Raw genomic sequence first — 22,429 nt, 5'->3', positions numbered from 1 at the left:
TAGATCAGACTCCACGTAATAACCTTTCATCTCAAGTGTGAAATTCAGAGGCATTGTAGCCTGTCTGGGCCAGCCCCAGAGACTGCGGTGTGGGCAAACTGCTGACGGGCAAATTCAAGGCTCAGAATGGCTCAGGCTCATCTTGGAAAAATACTCCCTGCTGTCAAAAATGATTTGCAGCAGCTATGTAGGGCCTAGCACATTATGAAGAGAGAGAGAGAGTATCAGAGGAAGTATTGTAAGAGAAAAATCAACAGGCGTTATGTTTTCTGCAACAAGAGTATTGCAGTATGGGGGAAACCCACAGGCTTTTAAATGTCTTGTTTGCATTATTCTTTCCTCCTCAATCCAGTGCCCCCACCCACCTCTCTCTTTCTCTCAACCCTAGTTATTAGCAGGGGAGCCCTGGGAATTCTCCTGATTTAGCCAGCCTTCATTCTTATCTCAGAACCGATCCAGCACATAGAAGACACCAGGCTAGGACTGCGCCCTTCTAAAGTTATACCACTTTATAGCCCTTGGTATCTTTAAACCTCTAAGGTCCCCTAGGAATTGAGTCATTGGTCTCCTTGCAGAATGATAGGTCTTGCTCTCCTTGAGAGCTTAACTTCTCTCTGCACTGATTCTGTTTGCAAATTGGGAAGCTAAAACTTCCTGCAAAACTGGTGCCTTTTCTACCGTATATAATCAAGTCCATTCATTCATTCATTTATTCATTCATTCATCCTTTCACTCACTCAGTTACTCAATTATTTAGCAACTCATAGCTGCGTGCCTACTCAATAATGGGACAGTCAGGTACTTAAGTGTTGGGAATAAAAAGATGAATGTTGCGGTTTTAAGGAGGAGGAAAATGGCCCCTGCTGGCCCATAATAAGCACTCTATAAATATGTACTGAATGAGTAATGATTCTCACCCTCTGTGGGTATCTAGTCTAGTAGGGGAAGAAAGCATGTCGACAAATGATTAAAATAAAATGGTTTTAGTGCAAGAGTAAAGGAATCAATCAAGTGTTATAAACATTGAAGACTGAATCTAGCTAGAAGTTAAGGATGGCTTGACATAGGAAACAACATTAGTTTGATCTTAAAGAACAAATAAGAGTTTTCCAAGAAAGTAGGAAAAATCTTTGCAGACAGACTGAAACTGTGCACAGGGCTTATTTTTAGCAGGTTTATTTCACTACAGCCCAGTCTTACTTTGCTAATGTAAATATTAACCAGTATCTTGTGGGTTTCAGTCTTTTGAATTTATTTTTGCTTTTGTTCCCTAGGCAGTGATAGCTTGGCAAAGTAAGATTCAAAACAATTCTATAAAAGAGATTAATTTTGACAGAGTGAATGAAATTAATTCAAGGAAAAAAAGGATGTATTTTAAGTTTCTTCCTGATAAATATTCTCATTTCTAAGCCAGATGGAAGATATTCTTCTTAAAAATGGTCTCCCTGTTACTTCCAAGCATTCCTCTCTGACACCTGACTGAAAACCCAGGAAGCACCCCTGTTCCGTGTCACATCGGTGTTTACTGTCATTTGCTCCCTTTGGAGAACATCAGATATTGTACACACTAAACCAGATTGGCAGAAGGACTTGAAGCAGCCAGATGCAGTAAATCTGATTTGTCATTATCAATTCATTAGTGATTTTATATGTTGAAGAAATTCTTAATTGCATGGCAGCTTGGAAAATCATATTACACCAGGGAGTAGAATTTGCTAAGCCAACACTTTTCTCCAAATGGGAATTTAGAAGAACTCTTATTTGCAACAGGAAACATGAATCAGTACTGACATTTACTAAAATGTTTTAATGAGTAAGCTCAAGCATTTTGTTTCAAGAAGCTACTGGCCTAACAAGACCTGCCATTGTTATCAATGGTAATTAGGTACATTTCCATGAAGTTGTCTAACCTGTTTTATTAAGCCTGTAAACTTCTTTGACAATCTTAAAGGAACTAAGAAGGGATAAAATAAGAAGGGTGGGAAATAGAAAGAGCCAAGGAGCCGAATGTTTTTCCAGTTTGAGAATTTTGGAAACTATCACTTTTGCTTTCAGCCTTGCAATCAAATTCTTATTTTCACCAGCTTACAGCCATTATTGCCTTTAATAGAAGTTGGTGGTTGATGGGTGTTTTTATACATGACTCTGCAGCTTCAAATTATCAGTTATCTTCAGTTTCTGGTTATCAGGTCTTTAGCCAGCAAAGGCATACACCATTTCCATGAGTCAATCCGTGATAAGAGGTTATCTATCACCCACCAAACCAGGCAGTAGCAAACCAGAACAGTACGATGATTTAGATTCTTCCCTTTCTAGCTCACACACCATTATTGCTTGTCTTCAATTTTCTGGATAATTTAGGGTTTTATTTAATATGATTCTTCAAAAACTTAATAGTCATCCTAAACAAATCAAGGTCAGCCTATCAACACAGAGCAGCATTTTCCACACTCTGAGTAATATGCTTTCCACATCCAAGGGGTTCTGTAACTAAAGAGGTGTGGACAAACATGTCACCAGGTTTCTTTACTACAGGCATTCTCAGATTCCTTCATGTGGTAATAGACATCGTGAATCTCTAAGAGGAAATACAGAGTATACTGTTTTCCAGCTCATTTGACTACAGAGCTGTTTTTGGATGGAGGACCATCTAGTGGGGTCAGTGTCCCAAGCATCATACTTTGGGAACTGTTGCTATTCAAGTATAATTGTTATTCTTGGACACCTCCCTATTGTTAATGGAGCACCAGACACTATAAGGAGACTCCAAGGAAGGAGCAGCATAGTAGGTAATGATCGATTTTCCCTTCCCACAATATCCACCAAGCACCTACTGCAGGCCAAGGTTCTGCCATCATCCCTTGAAAATAGTAAGGGCATCACATTCCTTCAGTGAGTATATATGGGAACCAGAGTGACCTGTCAGGGAGACATGTCAAATCTGTTAAACTCCTCACCCTCACCTCATATCAGAGGAACTTGATGTCCAAGTTATCCACCAACATTATCATTTTTTTTTTTTGTCCTCAACTCCTACTCCTTGATCCACCAACATTTTACTGTCACTTCTCACAGCACTGATGAGAAATCCTGGAAAATAAATGGGGTTTTTGGCTTTTCCTTTTTTTTTTTTATTAAGGTAAAATTCACATAATCTAATATTAACCATCTCAAAGTGAACAACCTGGTGTCATGTAGTACATTCATAATATTGTACAACCACCAACTCTTTCCAGTTCCATTTTCATCACCCCAAAATAAAACCCTGTACCCAATAAGTAGTTACCCCTCTTCCCCCCCAGCTCTTGGTAACCACCCATCAACTTTCTGTTTCTATGGGTTTACCAGTTCTGGATATTTCATATAAATGGAGTCATATAATTTGTGACCTTTTATGTCTGGCTTCTCTTGGTTACCATAATGGTTTTTTTTTTTTGGACTTATCCATGGTGTAGCAGGTATCAGTACTTCATTCCTTTTAATGGCTGAATAATATTCCATTGTATGGATATACCACCTTTTATTTATCTATTCATCAGCTGATGGACTTTGGGTTATTTCCACCTTTGGGCTGTCACGAGTAGTGCTGCTATAAATATCCGTGCACAAGTATTTGTTGAGTCCCTGTTTTCAATTTGTTTATATACCTAAGAGTGGAATTGTTGGATCATGGAAATAAAATTCTAAAGCATATGGATTCTAATAAAATTCATATGATTCAGCTAGCTTGAGACAGTTTTTAATGCATCTAAAAAAGATGCATATAAAATGCACTACCCTCAGGGAGCTTAGAGGATAACTTGCTGAAGCAAGTTTCTTCTCTACACAAAACACACCTATTTCTCCCATGAACAACTGTCACTTTCAGTGAGCCATCGGAGTTTCTGTTACTCAGCTATCTAGAGTTTCTGTTGTCTTCTCATCCAATAAGCATTTAACAAAGACAATAAGTAGAGATGCCTTTTGGGAGCTCTATTATTGGGATGTGTTGTATTCATGTGAAAGCAGAAAATAATGAAGAAGAAAAAGGGTTGACACCAGCACTAGGTCAGCTATTCTGGAAAGATTTCCAAACATCCAGAGTTGTTTTATAGTCAAGTAAAATGCTTCATTTGAGTGTATGTCTCTGAGAAGTGTTAATTGTTGATTAAATATTGTTGAATAGACTGAAAACATGAAATCCAAGCATATTAATTAAGCAGAGAATTCAAGCATAGTTCTCACTTTCCATAAATGTTTCCAAATGCTTAAACTAGGCCTCATTCCAAAGCCGTTCTTCCTATGGGGACATGGAGAAAACCTTGGCTCTCATCTAATTATGATAATGATATTAAGAATTTACTGAGTTTAAATTTCCAGGAAGAAAAGAATGAGGCCTATCACCAAGGGAAACACTGGGATTCTCACTTAAGTAAATCTATATTCTAAAGTGTTGTTGCTTATATTACAGCTGTTATTGGCAGTAGAAATATGCAGCAATAGTCTTCCTTTACGTTTTAATTCAGTTAAACTTAAGATGTTACAAATATTATGGAAATATAAACAGAAGAGGTGAATATATTAATTATGATACAGTTTGTCAGACTTTAACATTAATGGTAGTAGATCTTGGGATTGGTACATCTTGATCGAATGTAGCTATGGTAAATGACATGGAGATGGCTGAATTGCTATTATTTCCAGAACTTCCTGGAAGGGACTTAAGGTCGGCAGTAGGATCTAGCAGGTCATTGTCCTAGAATATCTGTGTGGTCTTCCCCAAAACCAGACTGGGAAAATAGTCTGGGTCTTGTATCCACTGGCATCTCACAGGGCAAAGAGGGACTAACCGGATAGACACATGGAGATTCTGCCGCTGCAGGCCTCTCAGAATGGGGTTGCACCCTTCCGCAGAGCAAGGTTGACCTGCTCTGGCCTAATTATCTGATGTGTTGAGAGGCGAGCCACTTGGGAATGTGTTTGCTGGGTCTGCTTTTATTTTGGACGGTTTATTTAGTCATCACCCTCTTTTTACCCTCCTGACATTAGATCTCCAGATATTGACTTAAAATTCCATAGGATATGAATTTAAGAATTTATGTATTTTTAAATAATAAAAGTAATACAGGAATGCATGCTCAAACATGGAAAAAATACCAAAGAATACAGAATGAAGAAAATGAAAGCTTTTTGTCCAAACTGCTCCCCTATTCCCCACCCCTCCAATTCCGTTTCCCTTCCCATAGGTAAGCCCTGTTAGCAGTTTGGTGCATGCCTTTCCAAAGTATATGGTTATAGATAAAAATACATATAGATATAAAGATAAGCACCCTTTTTTTACTAAGCACTAAGCAGTAAAAAACTGTATTGGAACCACTTCCCAGGGTTAATCTCAAAACAAGAATACGGATTATCTGTCAAACATCCTGAGAAATTACTGCCTACCAGAATTTTACTCTTTTTTTTTTCCCCCAGAGCACTTCTGATTTAATATCTTCTGGCATGCTTCCCAGTCATGTGGCCATGAGCTGGGAGGAGATATAAATACCACTATGGCTAATAAAATGTATGCAGAATCCTGTATGTTAAAGCATTAGTATGAATTTTTTAAATCTTAGAGCTAAAGGACAAATGCCTCTCAGTAAGTCAAGGAAAGCTGGAAAAAAAAAATCATAAAGAAAAAAAGGTTTGGGCATCTCTGTGAAGGGCAGGGGAGATTTTGACTCTGATTTGATTAATCAGCAAATATTTATTATTCATCTATGCTGTGGTAAGCGCTGTAGGTGTACAGAAAGATGAGCTGTAGTCCCTGCCTCCAGGGGGCTTACCATCGGCGGGAAATCAGACTGGCCAAATAGAATGGAATCAGGTGAGAAAAAGTTTTCACAAGAGCTTGAACTTGATAAAGTAATAGACAGCCAGCCTCACAAGGTTTCTGCACAAAGGAGTGATACAATAAAAGCAAATTAAAAGAATATGTCTTTGGGAGCCCCTGCATGGCTCAGTTGGTTAAGTGTCTGCCTTCACCTCGAGTCATGATCCTGGGGTCCCAGGGTCCTGGGATTGGGCCATTTCAGGCTCCCTGCTCAGCGGGGGAGTCTGCTTCTCCCTCTCCCTCTGCCCTTTCCCCTCCCTCACACATGTGCTCACTTGCTGTCTCAAATAAAGAAATAAAATCTTTTTTAAAAAAGGAAAAAATATGTTTCGGGCGCCTGGGTGGCTCAGTCAGTTAGGCGTCTGCCCTTGGCTCAGGTCATGATCCCAGGGTCCTGGGATCAAGCCCCGCATCAGGGAGCCTGCTTCTCCTTCTCCCTCTGCTTTCCCTGTCTGCCTGCCTGTGATCTCTCTCTCTCTCTGTCAATAAAATCTTAAAAAAAAAAAAAGATTCTCTCTCTCTCTCCCCCTCTGCCCCTCCCCCCACTTTCCATCCCTTCAATTCCATTCTGTAACTACTGCCTTAGCTCTGACTTTTAGGACCTTGCCAACTGCAATGAACTAGTGTCCAGCACTCAGCTATCTCCCCATCCCACTTCTTCCCAGGCCATCCTACGCGCAGCCACAAGAATGTTTCTAAAGGTGCAAAGGGCCCCTTTCTCTTCAAAGGTCAAAAATGTCTCCCCTTTGACCACCAAATAGTCTGAGCTTTTTAGTGCAAAATTCAAGACCCTCCCATAAATTATGCTATCCTCCTTCCAGACTTGTCTCCCATTCCCTAATATGAACCTATTACTCCACTGAAATTGAACTACTTACTATTCCCCAAACCTCTTCCGTGCTGTCCTCATGTGATTCCCCCACCCTTACCCCACCTCCAGAGAAAAGCAGAGTCGGGGAAAACAGCTGGGAAGCTGTTGAATAATCCAGGTGTGGGCTGATGCCACCAGGGAGAGGGTAGTGAGTGTGAGAATGCAGAAGACGGCTGATGGCAGCAGATCTTCCTGATTGGACACAGGGTTTGAAAGAAAGATGAGTCAAAGTTTAACTCATTTTGGGCTTGAGGCAGCAAACACAATTCCTTCTCCATAACTGCTTTTTCCTCATCCTTGCAGTTGTTGGAGGTTCATATTTATTTCATACTGCCTGTGTAACCTGGGACCACATATAATTAATGATTTCTCTATACTTTAGGTCACTAATATATATTTATTTAAAATAATACAGGCAGGGGCGCCTGGGTGGCTCAGTCGTTAAGTGTCTGCATTCTGCTCAGGTCATGATCCCAGGGTCCTGGGATTGTGCCCAGAGTTGGGCTCCCTACTCAGCGGGAAGCCTGCTTCTCCCTCTCCCACTGCCCCTGCTTGCATTCCCCCTCTTGCTGTCTCTCTCTCTGTCAAATAAATAAATAAAATCTTTTAAAAATACAATAAAATAATACAAGCAGAACAAAATACTTTAGGAGCTAGAAGTCTTCAAGACACACTCTAAAATAATGTTGTGGGATTAAATATGCCACATTTCACATAACCTATGTGCATTTAATAGAATCTTTCATTTCATTATCAGTGTGGTTTGGAATATAAGGCTTATGAGACTATCTCATGAAAACCAACATGAGATATTCATGTGGGTCTGGTAACAGCTGGAGCCAGGCACCTCAAAGCTCAGGGCTTGGGTTTCTCGAGCTCCCTTCTCTTCTTAGGTGGGGTCAGCTTTCTTCTCAGTCACTCAGGTCACCTGCCTCCTCTTCCCATTCCATCTGACACCAGCTCTGAGACCACCAGGTTTTACAGTTTGAGAAATCTGGGAGTCAGTACCCAGTAATGACTCTTAAAATCAGAGGGCTTGGCTGTTGAATTATGTGCCTGTCATTGCTAGCTACAACCTGGGGCAAGTGAGTTAACCGACTGACCTCAGTTTCTTCAACTGTAAAATGAGAATAATATTAGTACTGTCTCAATAGGGCTATTTTCAGGATTAAATGAGTTAATATGTATGAGTTTAGATTGGAGCCTGGCATTTGATAAGTGCTCAGTGAATGTTAACTACTAACCAAGCTTTGATTAAATTTGGAACAAAAACCCTTGCTATCTACTAACTTAGCCAACAGGGGTCAGTACACAGCAATCCACATGGGAAGCTAAATAAAATGATTAATGGGCGTAAAAAAAGATTTTCAGTGTTTGAGGAAACATCAGTGCTTCAGAAAACTTTTGTAAAATGGTGTTAAGAAAAATCAGTAACCATAAAATTAAGCAATTAGTGAGAAACATAGGAAGAGAAAAAAAGGCAAAGTAATTAAATAATAAATACATTTAGAATGTCTAAAAGCAATTTAAAATGCAGAAGGACATTTTAAGTGGGAATGCTCCAAAGCAGAGGCCTTGAGGATCCATGATGCAGTAGAGTACTATCTTGCCAACAAGAGCAACTTGCTCACTGAAGTAACCAAGTACGTATTTCAAGTTCTACCTTGATGTTTGGGGGATGGGAGAGGGTATGAACCGTCCTATTTTACGATTACATGACAACAGTGTTACTGCTTATTGAGTGTTCACTGTATGCCAAGTGCTTTACACACATCACCATATTTCTTTGACTTTTTAACATGAAAATATTGAAATATATAGAAGAGGATAGAATAATAAAATGAACACCCATATACACATCAATCGAGCACTGAACACTTTCCCTATTTTAATTTTTCTAAATTATTTTAAAATAAATATAGATACCAAAATTTTACCCCAAAATACATTAATATGTATATCTAAAAATAGAGACGTTTTTCTACAACGGCACAATGGTTTTATCATATCTAATAAAAAAGCAGTTGTTTAATATCATCTCATGCCCTAGTTCGTATTCAGATTTAATTGTCCCCAAAATATCCTTTATATCTGGTTTATTGAACCAGAAACAAGGACAAGCCATTGCATGTAGTTATTGTGTCTCTTAGGTTTCTTTTAATCTAGAACAGCCTGCCCTCTGTCCTGCTTTTTTGTTTGCTTGTTTTGTAATTACACTGACTTAAGAGACAGCCATTGGTTCTGCAGGAAGTTCAGAATTTTTCTGTTTCCTCTTGGTATCGTTGTATTCTTCTATCCTTGTACTTTCTGCGTGAGTATGACTATATAGAAGGGAGAGCGTTTGGGAAACAATCCTTCACAGACAAAACTGGGGCATCATATTGTATCACATCAGGAGGCACATAATGTCCGATTGGTCCACTTTTAGTGATTATAAGATTGATCTAGGTTAAGATGGGAGGGACCAGATTCCTTCATTGTCATTATGTTTTTCTTCTGACTACAGCTAGCAATCCCTGGAGGATAATTTGGCCCTAGGTGACTATTCTGTTCCCTGTCACCCTTTCACCACATGGTTTCATTGATGGTCCTGGCATGAGAATCAGTTATTTCATTAGGGCCTACAAGGTGGTGATTTTCCAATTCTATCATTCATCTTACATTATTTAGCTGGAAAACTTTTGTAAAGAGAACTGTTTCCTCATCAACTGGGACTATTTGGTTACCCTGAAATACAGCTTTAAGTAGGAGGGCAGGATAAATGTTTATTTTCTTAAATTACCACTTTTCAGAGTAAAGAGTTGCTGTAACAGTCACCATGGCAAATGAGGCTTTTAAAAAATTGTTTTTTATATTTGGTTTATTCTTTTGGTGGGACTTCTTTGTTTGACATTTTCAATCAATTGCAGTCATTATTTTTGGTGCTCAAATTGTTCTAATTTTGGCCAGTGGGCATTCCCTCAAGCTGGCTCCCGTGTCCTTTTGAAAGGACCTCGTTTTTTTTCTTGGATACCTCCAGACTTCACTGTCACAAGATGTCCCAAGCGCTCCTATTCATTCCCAGCTTTTGACCTGGCATAAATCATTTCTCCAAGGAGCCCTGGGACTTTTTAGTGGAGAGTGGTATTTATTTAGAGATCAAAGTCTGGGTGCCAAGGATAACCACTGCCCTGAGTTCAAATTAATATTTTCATTTCAAAGTTAAGATAAGGTTTTATTTCTTGTTTTTATACTTTTATATCTTATTTTACACTGGAGTTTTTGCGCCTAATAACATTAACAAAATTATTCTTTAAATACTTAAACCAACCCTATGAGATAGGGGATAAGTTATATAACTGTGATCATAATTTATGTTAAAATCGCTGTTTTACGAGGAGGAAACTGACAAGAGGTGCCCAGGCTTACGTGGCCAGTAAATGGCAGCGTCGGGATTTGAACCCGGCACGCTACTTCCACCAGGGAAGGGAGTCCCAGACATTCAGAGGGTCTTCTCCACTTTAAGTGATCAGGGCTGGGGATGCGAGAACCAGCATGAGGGGGAAATTGACCCATCGTGACCGACTGCTTCAAATGAACCGGGAGGGCAGAGTGGGGGCGAGTGCCCTAAAGAGCACGAAACGCCTGGAACCACACATGCACCACCTGAAGGTGAGAAAGCCTGGTTCGGAACCACGCGGCGCAACCCCCAAACCCAACCCACCGGACCTGACCCGCCTCCGCGTAGCGCCCGCCCACCCACCAATCGCACGGAGCCTTGAGCATCGGGGCGGGACAACAGGGGAGTATGTCCAATGAGGAATCGGCTCCCGGTCGCCTCAGAGCTGAGCACTTCAGAGTACTAACTGGAGAGCGAAGAGGAGGTGGCGGGCTTGGCCAATCATAGGGGGAGACTCAATATTTGGGCCCCGCAGCCAATCAGAAGAGCGGTCGCATCCGATTCGTTCGGCCCACGCTTCCCGCCTTTACGCCAACTCCAGAGGCCCCGGCTAGTTGGCCACCGGAGTTGGGGCGCTCGCAGTCCTCTTCTGACAGTCGTACCTCCGACCCCGGGGCCGCGCGGGTGTCTGGTGGAGCATGGCGAACTCGGGCTGTCAGGACCTCCGGGGCCAGGAGGGGGAGAGTTTTCTGTACTTCGCCTACGGTAGCAATCTGCTGACCGAGCGGATCCACCTCCGAAACCCGTCGGCCGCGTTCTGCTGCGTGGCCCGCCTGCAGGTCAGTGCTGCCCGCGCGCGGCCCCTGCAGCGTCGCGCCCACCCTGCGGACGAGAGGGCAGGATTTCGGGAAGTCGCTTTCTCGGGGCTGGGAATGCAGCTCTTGCTGATGAGAGCACGTCGGAGCTGTCTTCACCGTCTGGCTTCTGCCCTCCTCCCGCCTCGCCCCCACAGCGTTGTGCCCGCCTGGCAGCTGTGCGCCCCCGGGCCGCCCTGAGCCCCCTGCTGACTTTCCCTGGGAGGCTCGTTCTGCCCGGACCTGGCCGCCTCTGTCTTGCCCACCGACTTAGGGGAGCGCTCACAGCATCCATCCGCTCCGTGCCTCCCAGACGCCTTCTCTGTCCCAAGTCAGGGAACGCGTGGCTTTCTCTTCCCTACCACACACCGTCGCTGCAGGGCTTGTCCGCTGGTATTGTAAAACTCAGTTCACCTGGCTTTCGCTCCCGATGCCAGAGGTCCTGACAGCCGGCACCGGCACCGGCACGTATCGTAGTCATAGTAAGAGCCGTGCTCAGTTCAGTCAGGTTGCTGGGTGAACCATAACACACCTTGGTAAAAGTCATTGCTCTTCAGGGGCGCCTGGCTGGCTCAGTCGGAGGAGCATGTGACTCTTGGTCTCAGGGTCTGAGTTCGAGCCCCAGGTTGGGTGTAGAAATTAAATAAATAAAAACTTAAAAATAATTGCTCTTCAGTACAATCCGTTCATTCCTTTGGTGGATTTTTTTCCCTGCAGATACAAAAGTGATAAAGTGGGCTGCCCGGAGGACCTGTCCATGTCTGTAGGAGGGACACACCAAAAAATTATGTACGAAAGCTTTTGACATTGTCGGATTAGACAAACATGGTCTCTGCTGCCCTTGTCAGGGTTCTTAGTTGCAAGCAACAGAAAGTGGCTGATTTAAGCGGAAAAAGAATGGGTTGAAAGGCTGTTGGAGGGCTCACAGAATGACCAGGAAGGTAGGACCACAGAACTGACAAAACAGGGAGGCATAGGGGTGCCTGTCTGAGTCCGTGGGTGGAGCATGGGACTCTTGATCTCAGGGTTGTGAGTTCAACCCCACTTTGGATGTGGAGCCTACTTTAAAAACAAAACAAAAAACAGGCAGGCATAAAGGGCGGTACAGCAACCACCACAGCCAGTATCACAGATAGACCCAGCCCAGGAGGCCACTGGTGCGCCTCTGCTGAACTTAGTAAACATGGACACTAAGTTGTGCATCACTGACCCTGTCTGCTCCGGACCTTGCCTGCTACTGTCACTACACCCCTGCAGTTCCTGAAACCTAGATGTGGCCACCACCTCCAGGATGTAGTTTCTGCTGTCCCTGGGCACTAGCACTAGCTTCTATTTCAGTTGCAGGTGGGTGTCCTGATTGGCTAACCCATGGCCACGTGCCCATGCCCTGACTGCAAGCAAAGCTGCGAGAACCAACTGCTGGCATTTGAAGCCTCAAAAATGGGAGTTGGGCTCTAACACTTTCTATTACCCAGACTCCTAAGGTAGGGAACTGCCCAAATGTGGAAAAGAACTTCAGATGCTTATAGTTGGGACAAGTGGAAGAGCTATCAAACAAGTGATTATTCAGTTACAGATATGGTGAGTTTAAAAAGGAGACATGTTGTACCTTCCTCTCAGTTTTGCTGTGAACCTAAAACTGCTCTAAAAAAAGTGAAGTCTTTAAGAAAAAGAGACCTACAAGGTGCTATGGGAGTGTATGACTTGGAGGTCCTGTCCTAAGAGCTTAGTAAAGCTCTTCCTGAAAATACGACTTTAAAGCTGAGACCTGAATGATTGGGCAAGGGGAGACAAAAGAGAAGGAACAGCATGTACAAATGACCTCAGGAAAGAAGAAGCTGGATCATCAGCTGCTGTGGCTGGAGTTTAGTGTGTGAGGAGGATATTGCTTGACAACTAGAGAGGTAGGGAAGGACCACATGTTACAGGATCACAGAGGCCAAAGAGGACTTTGGTCTTTATCTTGAGAGCAATGAAAAGATCCATTGCAGAATTTAAGCAAATGAAAGATTAGATTTACAACTTTGAAAGCTCATTCTGGTTGCTATGGAAAATGGATTGGAAGGAGAGACAACAGTTGATGTGGGGAGCCCAGTTAGAAAGCTTTTGTAGCAATCCATGCTAAAGATAATGGCACCTTGAACTGGAGTGGTAGCAGTGGCAGGTAGATGGGTTGGGGAGATATTTAGGAGATAATAACGTTAGGCCTTGGTGATTGATTGTGAAGGGAGGAAGAGGTAACGGGTGACTAAGGTTTTTGGTGCAATAGGGTGGATGATGGTGATATTTGTAAAGAGGAGAGTCCGTTTTGGAGGGAAAGTCAAGCTCAGCTTAAACATAACTGAGTTTGAGATGTTTGTTATACATCCAAGTGAGCAGAAAAATATTAGTGAGCATTTATTAAGTACTCACTGTGTGGTAGGCCCTGTTCTAAGCATTTTTGAAGTTTAGAAGAGAGATCTGGGTTTGATTAAAAGATGATTGGAATATTGGATGGTATTTGAAGTTATCAGAAGGGATAGATTGTCTTGAGCAAATTGATGATGAACAAGAAAAGGGGCCTAAACTGAGCCCTTAGCAACTCTACCATTTAAAGACCAGGTATGGAGGAGGAGTTAGCAAAGGGAATTGAGATCAGGGAATAGTCTGAAAGTCAGGAAGGAGGCAGAACAAGACAGGGTGGTTAACTCTGTCGGAAGCAGCTGAAAAGTGGAGCAAGAGGAGGAATGAAAATTGCCTATTGGATTTAGACAACCAGTACCTAATGTGGTTGTGACTTTTTATCAGCTCTCCTGATGTCCTGCCAGGGCTGCTTGGCCCTAAAACATCTAGTATACCGATTGAAGATATTGGTCGCTCAAACCAACCTTTTTCCTGAAATGTGACATTTTTAAGAAAATAAAGGTGACAGGGATAAAATATAAACCTTAAATTTAGTATCTAGTCCAACCTTTTTTTATTATTAAGGAAACTAAGCTCTGGAAAGATGGAAAGAAATTTTCTACACCAAATGGCCAAGTAAGAGTTTTTAATCTTCCCCAAGATTCTCTCCTCTGATTACCCATCTCTATAGGGAAGAAGCTAAACTAGAAACCTGGCAGGATGCCTGGGTGGCTCAGTCGGTTAAGCGTCTGCCTTCAGCTCAGCTCGTGATTCCAGAGTTCTGGGATCAAGTCCCACACTGGGCTCCCTGCTCGGCGGGGAGCCTGCTTCTCCCTCTCCCTCTGCCGGCCGCTACCCCCGCTAGTGTTCTCTATCTCTCTGTGTGTCAAATAAGTAAATAAAATCTTTAAAAAAAAATAAAAATAAACTAGAAACCTGGCTCCATTACTTATTAGTTGTGAGACCTTGGGCAAGTTGCTTAATCTTTATAAGCCACAGTTTTTCTTGTTAAATGGGTATAATAAAGTTGTTGGCAGGATAAAAATGAGTCCACATAAAGCTCATAATGCAGTTATAGAACCTAGTAATGTACTAGTATTAGCTGCTTTTAATGTTTATTATAGATATGATAGTACAATTCATGAGTGCTAGATTAATCACCCTCCAATGCTGGCTCCTTGAGGGCAAACATGGTGATATATGCTAGTAGGATACTCTCTATATACATGAAAGTAGGTTGTAACCCCTATGTAGCTACCCAGCTTCAACAATTATGTATACTATGGTTGCCTCTAAGTTAAAATCTATGCGTATGTAGGTAGACTGGGAAGAAATTTTTAAAAATGAAAATAGTTACATTAAGGCATTGGGATTATGGGGTTTTTTTTAAACCCATTTATGGTAAAATATATATACATATATATATTCAGTATACATTTCATTTTTAAAGAAAAATATGAAAAAATATAGTCCTTGAGATCCGGGTCTTTGTTTATCTTTGTATTTTTTACAGCTTCTTATGCAGAGAAAGAACTCAAAGTTTATGTTTTAATTGCATGGAGTTCAAGGTAAATTTTTTTTTTACACTGAAGAGGGAAATTTTGGTTCAAGTGGATATTGATCGTATCATTTTGGTTTCCTTTGTAGGATTATAAGCTTGACTTTGGCAATTCCCAAGGCAAAACAAGTGAAACTTGGCATGGAGGTATAGCCACTATTTTTCAAAGTCCTGGCGATGAAGTATGGGGAGTAGTATGGAAAATGAACAAAAGCAATTTGAGTTCTCTGGATAAGTAGGTGCCTTCTAATTATAAGTTAAATAATAACTAATTCAGAAAGTGGATCATATGCAAAGATGTGTGTGTGTATATATATATATATATATATATATGTTGGTTTTTCAAAACCATATACTACATTCTTTACACTGTAGCATTAACATAAAAAGTATAATGTGCATATCCTAAAAAGAAAAGCCTAGGGGTGCCTGACTGACTCAGTCTGTAGAACATGCAACTCTTGATCTCAGGGTTGGGAGTTCAAGCCCCCCATTGGGCATAGAGCCTACATTAAAAAAAAAAAAAAAAAGCCTAGAAGGGTCACTTATTCCAGTTGAGATTTGGGGGATAGTTATAATCTCTTCTGTAAAAAAAATGGAAGTCTTTATTTTTGTTTTATTTATCTTTTATTTAAAAAAATCTCTTTGTAGTTTCATATTGTGAAAAGGCATGAAGATGTTTGTAATTGTTATATCTTTTTATCGGTTTCAAAAGCAGTTCAGTTTTTACTAGAGTCAGTTTTTAAAAAATAATTATTTAAGGTGGCAGTTGAATCAGTAAAAAAGTAATAATTTGTAAAAACTTTGACAACATACTAGAAATGTTTTGATACTGTTTATAACTAGAACTCTCCAGTTGTGTGGCAGAGCATGTATGCAAAGAAAGTTGGCAGAAAAGAGTAGGACTTGAAAAGAACACATTTTCTGATATGCATGATACTTTAGGTCACTGGTGAATAAGAGGGAGCCATTCTCTCTACTTTTCTCTGGGTGGATATTCTCTTGTTGTCAGAACACATAGTCATTTTTTGTAGCCTAGAGAGCAGTGTTGAAGGGGTATAAAGATTGAAATAACTATATTCAAGCATGGGTTTATATAGGATAAATGTAGAGATCTGTTAGAAGTGTACTGAGTAATACTAAATCTGAGGCTTTCCAATTGAAATGCTGGGTTTACTTTTGATGTGGTAGTATTTATAATATGTTCTACCATATCCTAAAATACAAAGGGAGCAAGTACATCCATATATAGTCAAATTTTTAATCCAATAAACTAACTTGGCTAAATCATATATGGTTAAAATTTGACTGTTCTGGTTTCAGGCAAGAAGGGGTTAAAGGTGGAACATATGTCCCAATAGAAGTTAATGTTTATACTCAAGAAGGAAAAGAAATAACCTGTCGAAGTTATCAGATGAAAAATTATGAGAGTGCTCCCCCATCCCCCCAGTATAAAAAGGTAAGCTACTTACAAAGACTGTTGGAGATTCCTTTTTTTCACTGAGCTAAACTAAAAAATATCTTGCTTTAAAAAGACTATGTGTGCATTAAATTCTACACGAACACTTATTTTTTTGCCTGCCCTACCCCTATGAACACTTCATTTTAATAAAAATGTTTTTAATGCAAAAATGATAGTTATTTACCTAACATGCAAATTGAAAAATATTCAGATTTATTTGTAATGATAGAACCATGTTCCTAAAACAGATTTATTAAAAAAGACTTCGGAAATCTATATGAGCCATAATTCTAGATATGTGTTTTCTTTCCTAAAGTAGAAAATAACATGTATGCATGTATTTTTAGTGGATTTATTCTATGCATAGGCTTTTATAATCATTTTTTCTCCACAAAACAGTATTTCATAACACCAAGATTCATTTTTATGGGGAAAAAACACATTTCCTATTGCTGAAATGTTTTCCATCCCTAGATGGAGGGAAAAAAGTCACACTTTTTTTAAGATTTTATTTATTTATTTGACAGAGAGCGAGACAGTGAGAGAGGAAACACAAGCAGGGGGAGTGGGAGAGGGAGAAGCAGGCTTCCTGCTGAACAGGGAACCCCCCCGATGTGGGGCTCAATCCCAGACCCTGGGATCACGACCTGAGCCGGAGACAGATGCTTAACGACTGAGCCACCCAGGCGCCCCAAGTCACACTCTTTCAAAATCAGAGAAACTACTCCCACAAGCATAGGAGAAGAATGTGGGATAGAAACCCCAACATCCCTTTTTAGAAACCCAAACTTAGGTACTATTGGAAGGCCCAGTCAGGACATGGCACGTGGAGTGGATCACCCAGTTCCTCGGCCTAATCTGGAATTTTCTAGTATGGAACCTAGAGGAATTAGCCTGGTATGGATCTGGGAAGTACCCACCGAACATGGTTGCCATCTATTAGCTCATTTCATATCAGAGGTAGAGTAGACTCCCAGATTAAACTAAAACTGCTCCCTGTAAACTTTACATTTTTTTTTAAAGAATGGTGCTTTTTCTTAATAAATCATGCCAGTTCTATACAATAAGTTTTTATCTTAATATAAAAATATTTTAAATTAGAATGACTAGAATCAAAAACACAAGAAATAACAAATGTTAGCAAGGATGTGGAGAGAAAGGAACCCTGATGCGATGCTGGTGGGAATGCAAGCTGGTACAGCCACTATGGAAAACAGTACGGAGGATCCTCAAAAAATTAAAGATAGAATTACCATATGACCCAGTAATTCCACTTTGGGTATTTACTCAAAACGAAAACATTCATTTGAAAAGATATATACACCCCTATTTTACTGTAGCATTATTTACAATAGTCAAGATATGGAAGCAACCCAAGTGTCCATCCATAGTTATGGCTAAATAAGACGTGTGTGTGTGTGTGTGTGTGTGTATACACATACATACATACAATGGAATATTACTCAGCCATAAAGAAGAATGAGATCTTGCTATTTACAGCAACACGGATGGACCTAGAAGGTATCATGGTAAGTGAAATAAGTTAAACAGACAAATACCATATGATTTCATTCATACATGGAATCTATGAACAAACAAATGAACAGACAAAAAAATACCCAGACTCTTATCTACAGAGAACAAACTGGTGGCTGCCAGAGGGGAGGTGGGTGGGGGATGGCTGAAATAGGTGAAGGGGATTAAGAGCACACTTACCATGATGAGCACTGAGTAATGTAAAGAATTGTTAAATCATTATATTGTATACCTAAAACTAATATAACACTGTATATTAATTATACTTTAGTTTTTAAAAATATTTTAAGCCATATTATCGAGTAAAATTAGATACTCCATGAGAATGTATCATGTGGCCTTGAAAACTCCCTACACATTTATGCTCACTCTAAGAGGAATGACTCTATTTTGTTCTATAAGTGTTTATTCTAGAGTTATCTGAAAGCTAATATTTCATACTTTGATACTGCACATAAAGCTGTGGTATATTAAATTGTGTTCCTAATTAAAAGGTGCTTTTGGTTTCTTTTAACCATTTCTAGGTCATTTGCCTAGGTGCAAAAGAAAATGGTTTGCCACTGGAGTATCAAAAGAAGTTAAATGCAATAGAACCAAATGACTACCAAGGAGAAGTCTCAGAAGAAATTGAAGACATTATCAAAAAGGGAGAAACAAAAGTTCAATAGAACATAATAGATATTTTAGATAGAAATCTAAATTATAATAGAAAATACAGATATTTCTGTATGTGCTAATATATTTTTAACATTTAGAAAAGAGATCTGAGGTATCTCTATGTTTAATATATTTTCAACAGTGCTCTAAAGGGATATCTTACTTAGGTAATTCCTTGTTTTCAGACGCAAAAAAGAAACTTGGTTAGAAATTAGATAATTGAGGGGCGCCTGGGTGGCTCAGATGGTTAAGCGTCTACCTTTGGCTCAGGTCATGATCCCAGGGTCCTGGGATGGAGCCCCACATCAGGCTCTCAGCTCAGCGGGCATCCTGCTTCTCCCTCTGCCTGCCGCTCCACCTGCTTGTGCTCTCTTTCTCTCTGTGTCAAATAAATAAATAAAATCTTAAAAAAAAAATTAGATCATTGAAAAGGAGGCCATGATGCACTGGAATGCATGACAAATGGATGTGGGTACTCCTTCCATGAACACTTAAAGTTATTTTCTGGAGTTGAGTGTATTCTTGCTCTGTGACAGAGGAGATATTTGCAACTTAACGATCGTGCCGGTGAATCGCTCTGCTCTGGGATTTTTTTAAATCAGCTTAATAAGAGCAAGCAAACTACAGAGACAGTTGATAATTTTTTTTTAATTTAAAAATGGCATACTGTTCTTAGAGAAATAAATGTATTTGTGGTTTAACCTGTCTTCCCTACTGAAGTACTATATTTCACTTTGTTAGAGACTCATATCCTCACCCATACTGGGTCTGATGTTGGCTATACACAGTCCATACTAGAGGATTATTGCACAGACTCTGGAACCAGACAGACAGCCTAGGATCAATTGTCAGTTCTACCACGTTCTAGCTGGGAGACTTTGGGTTATCTGACTCTTTGCCTCAGTTTGCTCATCTATAGAGTGAGGGCAGTTGAAACACCTATGTCATAGGATTATTTTGAGGCGTAAATATATGTAATAAGCTTAGAACCGAGCCTGGCACGTAATAAGTATTAGAAATCACTAATGTTCTTATTGAAGAATTAAGTTTATACAGAGCCATCCTTGGAACAGGATTTTAAAGTAGAAGAGTTAAGATTATGAGCGGAAAACGTTTTTTGAAAGCTCCAGTTTGACTCTTGGCTTCCTAAATTTATTTACTGAACAAATGGAAGAAAGAAGAGTCATGAATAAAACAGCACTGGTTATCAAAAAACCAGGTCTCTGGAATGCAGTGAGCTAGACTTTTGAAACAGGTTATTGGAATGAAATGAGCTAGCTGCAGGAACATAAAGATTTGTTTCTCTTGGGAAAAATAACCAAAGAACTTTTCAGCTACAGCTGCTGAAGTGGAACTGAACCATAGACTTCAGGTTAGATCATGTTTTATAGCTGTTACACTTCTAATATTCTAGTTTCCTCCAGTTCGTAACTCCTCCCAAGAAGACCAAGTTTGTCAGTACCTAGAACTCAGTTATGGTAATATAATGAGCAAGGCTGAGCTTTGATGTAAAAATAGAATATTATTTTCGTAATCTATCTCACCCACCTAAAATGACAAATTTCATTAAGGAATTTAAAACACTAACAATAAAACCTTCATGTCTGGCCTTTTAACGAAAATCTGGTAATCATGAGGAATACTGTTTCTCCAGTCATTTTCAAGGTAGTAATACCAAATATCATATGTAAGGACGTTGCATTTCTACTGGTGATTTTGGCCCTCTAACCACAATACAACCAACTGGATAAACTGTAACTGAAGAGCATTTCTGGGCTTGCAAGAAAATAAGGGAAATCAAGATATACCTGTCCCTGTACCACAAAAAGAAAAAGACACTTTTCCAGCACTGGTAAACAAGTGACGCTGACATCTTTGGGTACAAATGCCAATAGTAGCCCTGGAATTTGACTGTTAACCCTTGAGCAATCCCGCTGCAAGACAGGAAAACAACCTGAAAATTCTATATGAAACTGGGATCCCTGAAGAGAACTAAAATGGTCTCTAGTAAGCCTCGTAGCTTCCAGCAGAGATGCAAAACCTCTCTGAAGAAAGCAATTCTAATTTAGGTCCTCAGAATGTCCACCTGAAAATTTAAAAGATAATAGGAAAATGATGCATCATAAGTGAGAGCAGGAAAAACACCTAGATCCCCAAGGTTTTGAGATATTGAAATGATCAATAACAGTATAAAATAAGCATATATGGAGACTTTGACTTCTGGAAAGATGGAGTAGACATACTCTTCCTTATTCCTTCTGTTAAGTACAACTAAAATCCCTGAACATTATATATAAAACAAGACTCTGAGAGGGAGAGAGAAAGCAGACTAGACAGAGACAAGACACAACATGGTACTGAATTCCCTGGGTTTTCTCTTGCCTCCTACATCTCAGAAGGAAAACTAAAAAAATTTGTTGCTAGCAGGAATGGCTTAGAAAAGGAATGGCTGAAGAAAGTTTTCTAGACAGAAAAGAAGAAATAAAAAAAGGAACTGGAACATCAGAAAGGAAAAAATAACATGGTAAGCCAAAATATGGGTAAATATGATAGACTTTCCTTCTCTTGAGTTTCTGAAATAATGGTTGAGGCAAAAATTATAACATTGTGCTTCTAAATATATGTAGAAGTCATATTTAAAATAATTATTAAAGGACTGGTATGAATGATGACACCAGTAGACTGAAAAATTATATGTATATATTGAAATAGCTAAAGAAATAGCTTAAAAAGGTATACAAACAGATAACACTTAAAAAAAACTATAGAGGGGCCTGGGTGGCTCAGTCACTTACATGTCCGACTTGATTTCAGCTCAGGTCATGTCTCAGCGTCCTGAGATTGAGCCTTGTGTCAAGCCCCACGCTCAGCATGGAGTCTGCTTAAGACTCTCCCTCTGTCCCTCCCTGCCTGAACACGCTCTCCCTCAAAATAAATAAATCTTTAAAAATTTTTTAAAAAAGAATATGATCCAACCTTATCCTGTCTATAAGAAACTCACTTCAACTATAACAATGTAAGCAGTTTGAAAATAAAGGGTTATAGAAATATATATGCCGCAAACATTAATTAAGGGAAAGAATGAGTGGCTATATTAATACCAAATAAAGTAGATTTCAAAGCAAAGTATCAGAGATGGAGGGGCATTTTGGTAACCCTTACCAATTCATTTTAGGAAGTTAGTATTACCCTGGTACCAAAACCAAAGACCATAGAAAAAAACAAGCAAACAAAAATAAACCTACAGACAATATCCCTCATGAATATAGATGTAAACATTATTAACTAAATAGTCATAAATAGAATTCGATACTACATAAAAAGAATTACACATCATGACCAAAGAGGGTTTATTCCAGAGATGCAAGGCTGGCTTGATACTTGAAAATCAAATCCACTGTATTAACAAGCAAAATAGTAAAGTCACATGTTCATATCAGTTGCAGAAAAAGCATTTGGCATCGTCCATTCATGATTTAAAAAAAAAGTTCTCACGACGCCTGCCTGGCTCAGTCTATTAAGCATCTGACTCTTGTTTTTGGCTCAGGTCATAATCTCACAGGTTGAGATGGAGCCCCCTAGTTGGGCTCTGTGCTCCGCGGGGAGTCTGCTTGGAGATTCTCTCCCTCTGCCCCTCCCCCCGCAACATTATACTTAATTGTAAAAGACTGAATGAATGCTTTCCCCCTAAAACCGGGAACGAGGCAAGGATATCTGCTCTCACCACTATTATTCAAGATGGTGCTAGAAGTTCTAGCCAGTGCAATAAGAAAAAAAAAAAAAAAATGAAGGCAAACAGATTGGAAAGGAACAAATGAAACAGTTCCTATTTACAGATGACATGAATTGTCCATGCAGAAAATTCCTGGGAATCTA

The 22,429-nt window shown here is 39.9% G+C and overlaps 1 protein-coding gene across 1 annotated transcript; it reads left to right on the top strand.

The window, feature by feature from the left end:
- Nucleotides 1-10,691: 10,691 nt before the first annotated feature.
- GGCT (gamma-glutamylcyclotransferase) lies at nucleotides 10,692-19,210 on the top strand. The gene is made up of 4 exons (XM_028119289.2): nucleotides 10,692-10,943; nucleotides 14,988-15,133; nucleotides 16,222-16,357; nucleotides 18,421-19,210. Exons 1-4 carry the CDS (start codon nucleotides 10,803-10,805, stop codon nucleotides 18,562-18,564), a joined length of 567 nt encoding a protein of 188 aa, XP_027975090.1. The 5' UTR covers nucleotides 10,692-10,802; the 3' UTR covers nucleotides 18,565-19,210.
- The last annotated feature ends 3,219 nt before the right edge of the window (nucleotides 19,211-22,429 follow it).

Source organism: Eumetopias jubatus, unplaced genomic scaffold, assembly GCF_037043125.1.
Source record: "Eumetopias jubatus isolate StellerSeaLion01/CBP00866 unplaced genomic scaffold, mEumJub1_p1.0 scaffold_14, whole genome shotgun sequence".
In the NCBI taxonomy this organism is placed as follows: Eukaryota; Metazoa; Chordata; class Mammalia; order Carnivora; family Otariidae; genus Eumetopias; species Eumetopias jubatus.
Note: the sequence above shows the minus strand (reverse complement) of the source record. Positions and strands in the feature narration are given on the sequence as shown.

Excerpts from the sequence above, each read along its gene's own strand:
- GGCT (XM_028119289.2), top strand. The coding sequence starts at position 10,803 with ATGGCGAACTCGGGCTGTCAGGACCTCCGGGGCCAGGAGGGGGAGAGT. Across the intron at positions 15,134-16,221 it reads AATTTGAGTTCTCTGGATAA|GCAAGAAGGGGTTAAAGGTG; the intron begins GTAGGTGCCTTC and ends TTCTGGTTTCAG. Across the intron at positions 16,358-18,420 it reads CATCCCCCCAGTATAAAAAG|GTCATTTGCCTAGGTGCAAA; the intron begins GTAAGCTACTTA and ends AACCATTTCTAG.